Source organism: Momordica charantia, assembly GCF_013281855.1.
Source record: "Momordica charantia cultivar OHB3-1 chromosome 1 unlocalized genomic scaffold, Mcharantia_2.0 BLBB01000001.1, whole genome shotgun sequence".
Lineage (NCBI taxonomy): Eukaryota > Viridiplantae > Streptophyta > Magnoliopsida > Cucurbitales > Cucurbitaceae > Momordica > Momordica charantia.
In genome coordinates, this window is record NW_028275157.1 from 13,459,789 (window position 1) to 13,467,576 (window position 7,788).

Below are 7,788 nucleotides of genomic sequence, written 5' to 3' on the forward strand. Positions count from 1 at the left end.
CTCTTCAAAGGCTTTAATTTTCTTTCCTTTTCCCATCTATTTTCCCATCTCCCAAACAAGGATGTGTTTGTATCATAAATGTAAAACCAAAAGACAAAAGAATTGTGTTGCTCCTCTTAGTTTGTCCCCATTCCAAGTCCAGCCCATGCTTTGTATAATGCCTCAATGCCCAAACAAGCCAATGACAAGACACATCATCAATTTTAACCAATTTTTTTCAATTTTGTAATATCAAATCTTTTTAAATTGATGGATAAAGTTAGTACTTTCTCTAAATTAAGGTATTTGACAAGGAAAATTTAATTCTTTTAATTTGCTTTTTAATTCGATAAGTATAAATTCTAATATCATGTTTAGGCACTGTAGAACTTAGAACATAGTTTAATCGGTTAAAACATGAGTAATTTTGCCTCCATATTTATAAAATTATATTCTAAAGATAATGTAAGCCCATCCATTAGACCCAAAAACTTTAAAGCTTGAGCAAAGGTAAATTTAAGTGACCAAAAAAAAATTACTCCTAAACATGAGAAGTTGTATCAATTTTCACTATAAATTTTTAATTTCATCAAACTAGGTGAAATTAGACAACCGTTGCAATTTTACCATGTATTCAATGTCGTTAATTCTAACCAGTAATTTTAATAAAAAAAAATGTAAAGACTTCAAAAACTCATTAATTTTATAAAATTAAGCTTTGTACAAGATTAGATTTGATTCATGTACAAAGCTACCATTAAATAACTCCGCTAAAACTATAAATTTCAAGAAAAAGAACTCAATCTAATGTTGTTGTTTTTTTTCTTGATTATTGAATAATCCTACCAATTTCATACTAAAGATAGGTTTTGTATTACATTTTAACATACATGAGACTATTTTTTCAACAAAAATCTATTACAATGAAAAAATTGCAATACTTTCTAATGTTTAAGATGAAGATTGTAACATTTATCCAAACTTAATAGGTACAATTTGATGAAATTGAAAGTTTGGAATAAAAATTGATATTTTTTCTATATTTAACTTCCATTTGATAACAATTTTGTATTTGGCTTTTTATTTAAGTAATATTTATTTACTAATAATTTTTCATTGCCTTTTGGTATACTTAAAAAGAACAACGTTTTTCTTCAAAATTTGACCAAACTTTAAAAACAAATTAAAGAAAACAATTCAATAATAATATTATTATTTTTTAAAATTAGTCAAAATTTCAAAAGCATAATTGTTATATTATTAGTATATAATGTATAATACCTACAATTCATTCTTTAACATTAATTGATTCCAAGAATCCAATGAGATAGCACGTAATATAAACCAATTCAAATAAACCTGCAACTTACGTACAATAAGAGATGTAAAAGTAAGCTATGTGAATTGAATTTAAGATCTACAAATAAATAATTATAGAATAAGGTATTTAGATTGAATTGAAGATATACAAAATAGGGTACATGGTACACTCAAAAGGTAAAAGGTGAAAGAAAATGAAGAAAACACATGTGTGAATGTGGATAGTTTTTTGGCACAGGCAAGTTCAATTGGGTTTGGGGGAGACATTCCCTCTTACCCTTAAAACCCAAGCCACTTGCCCCACAATTTTCGGCACACATACCCCTTACAAACATTCTACGACCATTGGTCCCAGAGAGATAATTGTACGTTCTCTTCTTAAGAGGATCGTCTGTCACCTGTGTTGATGAATACATTATTTAGATTCGAGAATAGATATTCAAATTCCCGTGCTTGTTTGATAGTAGTGTAGGATGTTTACCTAACAATACCTAAACATCTCAAGATCCTCGAAACTAGAGCATTCAATACAATATGGGTTATCTTTATACCAAAATTTTCCTTCTTTGTTGTGTAATATATGGGATAAATTTTATTCATATCCACATCAATGTAAAATTATTAGGTGTATAAACACACAGCACTTGTATTGGCTGTTATTTTCCCAGCACATAAATGGTCCAAATGCTGCAAAAGTGTGATAGGCCCATCATTGTACAGCCAAATAGAAGACACTTTTTGATGTGTTTGGACCATGATGGGCTTTAAAAGTCGCCGAGGTCAAGTTATACTCAATATTTCACAAATGACTATCATGTCAATTTGTCTGTTTTGGACCTAGTTCTCCCGTCTTTCTTTTTTGTTTCACCAAAAAATCTCATAATTGTCCTTTCTTATATAACATGGATCACTCTTTTCTCTAATCAATGTTAGACTTTTTTTACAAACCCAACACAATAAAAGAATTTTTTTATGATCAGTTAAAATTTTTACAACATTAAAATTTTATGGATTATGTTATATATACATATTTTCTAACTCATCCATCGCTACGTATACAATATAAAATCCCCAAATTTGAACCAACTAATTAGAACAACCAAATTAGTATAAACAATGTATGATGTATAATCTATATGACTACACTTCGGTTTTAAAATTTCAAAACCCATCTAACAAACATGGATAAATTTCCAAGCCCAACTCTGGAGAAACAAACGAGCCCCTGAAGAGTATCGAAATTGTATATGTATTTTCTTAGGAAGAGAATTAATTGCAAACTTGAATAAGGTAAATTAAGGCATTATCGAATTCCAATTCTACGTGTTGAACTAAAAAAATGATTAAGTTGAACAAAAACTCAACTAATTAAGTATATATTTTTGACTTTGATCAGGGTTTGCAAGATAACATCAGAAGCGTCAATGCATCGTCGAATAGGTGGCAGCTGCTCTCTATGTACTTGTAGTTGAGTAAGGACTCTTTCCAATTGATTCTGAGTAGCTTTATCGAGATCAGATGTAAACAAACAATTTGGTTAATATACATTTTACTCTTTAATGTCGGAGTGTTTTTTCAATTAATCTTTAGTATTTAAATGTTTCAATTTTGCCCCTTATATTTTCACAATTTTGAATTATACTGCTTTTTAGCTTGCTCCAACATAAAACTTACATAAATTTAGAAGAGGAGGGAGGCATGTCCAAAAAGAAAACTTCTTAGAAGTTGACAGAAAATTTTTATTTTTCTTCTCTTTTTTGTGAATTCACAAAATATCATCAACGATCACATCTAAACTTGTTAACATATAAAAAATACCCAAATATTAGTGACAAAAGTATTAGCCTTAATAATTTTAATAATATATACCACCTACAAAATTAATTAGAGCAATCCAAAATGAAAAGACGTTTTATCAATTGATGGAGATACAAAATCACATGAAGATTACAAAAATAAGAAATCATTAGCCAAGAATTTGATGTTTGAAACTTTCTATATGTTTTGAGATTCAACATACAATAACAATGTGCAAACAAAATATTGAAAACTCTATTTTCGGCTTTTTCTTTTTTCTTTTAATTTATTTTACAAACCATTTCCTTTCAAAAAAAAAAAATTAAACAAATGAAAATAACATTACATTTACAAACAAATGTGCAAGAATTTTGGAGAAAAACCTTCTCTTCTAGCTATGAACAGTTGCTCCTCTTGATGAACTTACAATGGACTCGCCGCCGATTCTCGACGAAGTAACGGTCATCGAATCTCCTCCGACGCCGTTTCCGTCCAAACCCGCCGCCCATCGCCGGAGTATTCTCAACAGCGACGCCGCCTTCCGCCGCCCCCTCATCGTCCCACTTCCCATCAGCTCCCAAATCACTCTCTCAATTCCCGCCATCGACGCCAGCTCCGACACCATCTCCGACCCGCCTTGACGGCACATCGTGACCAGCGCCGCGGCGGCGCTCTCTCTGGCCCTATCGGAACCCTCCCTCAGAACAATCCCCAATTTCTTAATCACATAAAAACCAGAAGCAATCGCCACAAATCCCCCTTTCCGCACCACCACTTCCAGAATCGTCACCGCCTCCTCCGGCAGGCTGTTCATCAGATGGCTCACCGTCTCCATAACCCCTCCTTCAATCAGCCTCCCGACGGTCTCCCGGTCGCCGGCCAATGTCAAAATCGTCACCAGAGCATCCCTCTTCGAATTAATCGGCCCGTCCTTGGCCAAATCGAGCAATCCCCTGACGACACGCGCTTTCCTCCCCAATCGCCGCCGGTAAGAGTGGACGCTGGAGAGGCTGAATATGGTGGCGGCGGCGTTTCCTTTCGCCTCCCACGTGGCGCCGGAGCGGAGGACCTCGATCACTCCGATCAACGCGCCGTCGGTCTCCATTATCAGCGATTTGTTCGCCTCGTAAATCGAGAGGTTGAGGACCGTCGTGACGGCGTTAACTTGGAGGGTGGGGTCATCGGAGCTGAGACAACGGACGAGTAACGGCAGAGCTCCGGCTTTGGCGATGCAGCCGCGGCTGCCGGAGTCCGTTTTCGCTAAAACGCGAAGCTCGTGAACGACGCCGTTCGCGTCCTCGGATGACGTGGCGAGTTTGTTAACGAGGAAAGACGCCGTCATCCTCATGGCCTCTAACGCCGCTTTGTTCGACGTGACGCCGTTGACTCTCTCCTTGTTATTCTCCGTTACGTCGAATGGAATTCTCTCCTGACGGCACCACATCGCTATCAGATTTTTCAATGCGCGGTTCGGAATTAGGTTCGTGTGGGCCAGGCTCTGACCTGTCTTCGGACACGTGTTGTGCCCAGATTCAATCCACAGAGTTATGGCTGCACGATCGTACGTATGTCCCGTTGCCACGACGACTGGGTCCTGCATTAGGTCCAGGCTTATCGGGCACCTGAAGTCCGCCGGCAAAGCCAAATCCGATATGGAATCCTTGCGCCGGAAGCCGGGTTCCGGCGTCGACGCTCCGAACAGAACGCATTTCGCGTACCTCACGAGTCCGATCATAGCACTCACATCGGATTTCGATTTCTCGTCGATTTGATTCTGAACTTCGTCCTCGAGATTCTCGATTTCCTCTCTGCAACTCGACGAATCGCGAAGATCGAGCCTCGAGAAGATCTCGGATAATTCGGAATGATCGGGGACGATTTCGTCTCTGATCCGATCGATCGTGTTGGAGACTCGGCGTCGGAGATCTTCGTCTCGCGGATCGACGAAAGCGGTTGATTCCGAACATTGATTTCTCAAGAGGTAGAAAATTTCTTCAACATCTTCAGTCAATCCAGCGTCCTTGACGGGGAAAATATCCAGTAGAGTGGACAAATCGAGAGTGAGTTCGTGGAAATTACTGGCGACGGATTCGTTCTGAGTGAGGAGCCACATCTTGCTTCCATTAGAACAGTCTTCGATCAAGGTCTTGATTCTCTGCAAGACGATGTACATTTCTTCGAGGCAGAGGGAGGCGGAGGCGGAGAAGGAAACAATCCGGTTGCGGCGGAGATCGTAGAGAAAGATCTCGAGCAATCTGGACTTCCGAATCAGCGAATTGGAGTAGCGTTTGAGGAGAAAGTGAAGCGGTTTCATGGCGGAAATTTCCTGGCAGAGGGCGAGGAGCGATTCGAGGAGAATGGAGGCGGAGAATTTGGGGGAGACGAATGCCGCCGCCGAGGGCCGCCGTTTCCTCGGTGGGAAAGAATGGGGAGAAACCGCCATGGATTTGTAGCAGAAAACTCGAGGAGGGGACGAGAAAATTGTTGTGCAAAAGAATCTTTATCCAAACAGTGGCGTGGAGAAGAAACTTGCGAAGAACAGAGAGCGGAGCGGTGAGGTTGTAGAAAAAAAAATGAAGAGGAAAAATAAATGGGGGTTTTAAGAAAATAAAAAGAAGGAATTAAAGAGGCCATGTTTCCCATTATTGTTGGTTTTTGACTTTATTTTTTATTTCTCTTTTGAACTAAGAAAAGGTCCCTTCAAGTTGGCTTAGGCCTACGCGCAGTTGATTATTATAAAAACAATTTAAAAACTATTTCTGTAAATATACTTTACTCTTTAAGTTATTTTGGTTAATAAATTTTATACACCATGTTATGCGAAGATGAAACTAGACCCAATGCATCACAGGTCCCAGACGTGACCATGTCTTGGGGGACAACAAGTTCTCGACGCTAGGTTTTCGTGCTCTGCCAATAACCCATTTGATGAGCCAACTCCCATTTTCTTGTTCCGTTCGACTCGCAATAGTGGTATCTCCAAAATCCAAATTATTTGAGAATAGAAGATATCCTTGTCGACCTTAGGGTTTTGACATCTATAAATAAGGAGAAACCTCACAATTGAGATACACACTTCACATTAAACCCTGATTCTGATTTAAGTATTGGAGTGTGTGTGGCTAGCACCACATTGGTGTTCCAATGTAATCTCTGTCGAATCCCTCTTTTTATTCTCAAAGGTGGGGCAAAATTTATAAATCTCAAAACGTCAAGTTTCTGCATCAACACACCAGTAAACTTTATAATACAAATTTATGAATAAAATTAATGCATGGAGTGTCATAATAAAATTTTGATAGAAAAAATAACATAAAAATGAAAATTAGGAGACCAAATTATTACTTTTTCATGATTACTTTTAAAAGTACAGGATGAAAATAATTTTTTAAAAAATATAAAAACTAAAATAGAAATTGAAAATATAAAGGTTAAAATCGATAATCAACCAAAAAGAAAGAATTAAAATCGATCCGACCAAAATAATATTTAAATTTGAAAATAAATAAATAAATATTAAGAAGTTAAGTTATTTTGAAGGGTGAAAGTTGAAGGGAAAAAAATGAAGAGAGATTAAGTGGAGATTGGATTGGATTAGAGAATGACAAATCGAAGACGGCATTTCCATAGCAGCCGCCGATTGAGAATGGTAACGTTTTATTTAATTATTTTACTTTTTTTTTAATAGATTACTACAATTGACAACTTATTTGAAAATTATTTTTTTTTAATGGAAGATTTTGAAAACTTCTTCGTATTTTTGTATAGGAATAGTAGCCCTCGTGTAAAAGGCTAGGAGAGGATGATCCACGTGGCTGACTTGCAAGCTTACTTTATTTATCTATTTATTTTGCTGATGATTTTATTTTTAGCTTTTTACAAATAGATAAAGGGTTGACCATTTTTATGAGATTTAGAAAAAGAACAAAAAATCATCATTAGAAACTGTTTTTCAATGAGTTAAATTATAAATTCATTCTCTCCATCATGTTAAATATATATATATATATATATATATATATATAATTTTTTTAAATCTTATTTTTATTTTTTAGATTGGACTAAAATTTAAATATGTTTGTGAAAACTTACTAATGAAATGGTTAAAAACAAGCTTAATTTTAAAAAGATAAATTTAAAAATGAAATAGTTGCCAAATGGTCCCTAAGCTTTTAATTTTGATTTGACTACGTGTATATTGTTAAAATTATTATCCTAGTTCTTAATGTGATATTTTAATTATATTAAAAGTAATGATAGAATATGACACGACATAGCAGCGTAGAGTAAATAAGACAATTGGATAAGATAATGACATATCAAAAAACTCAATAAGACATGGTAGAAATCAAAATTTATTTTGAATTGACTTTTTTCACCCTTACCCCTTCTTCTTTTAATAAGTTGTCAAATCTATCACTTGTTAGTTCAATTGGAGTCTCATCAAATAAATATTTATCATAATTCAAATTTAAAATCTACGAACATTATTTAATATGACTAAACAATTTAATTTTAGTAAGCAAGGTATATACTTGGGACTTTATTATTACCTTTTCAATTTAAAAAAAAAAATTATCTTTCAAGTTGGGCAAATGTAAGGGTGTGAAGTTAGAATTATTTTCCGAAATTAGCAAAATAACTGGACTTTTTTAATTTTCCAAATAAACGAAGTAAAAAATTAGAGAGATT

General features: G+C 35.5%; 1 protein-coding gene across 1 annotated transcript; it reads right to left on the bottom strand.

The window, feature by feature from the left end:
• Positions 1–3,329: 3,329 nt before the first annotated feature.
• SAUR21 (ARM repeat superfamily protein) lies at positions 3,330–5,820 on the bottom strand. Its single transcript, XM_088127818.1, has one exon. It carries the CDS (start codon positions 5,537–5,539, stop codon positions 3,488–3,490), a length of 2,052 nt encoding a protein of 683 aa, XP_087983944.1. The 5' UTR covers positions 5,540–5,820; the 3' UTR covers positions 3,330–3,487.
• Positions 5,821–7,788: the final 1,968 nt, after the last annotated feature.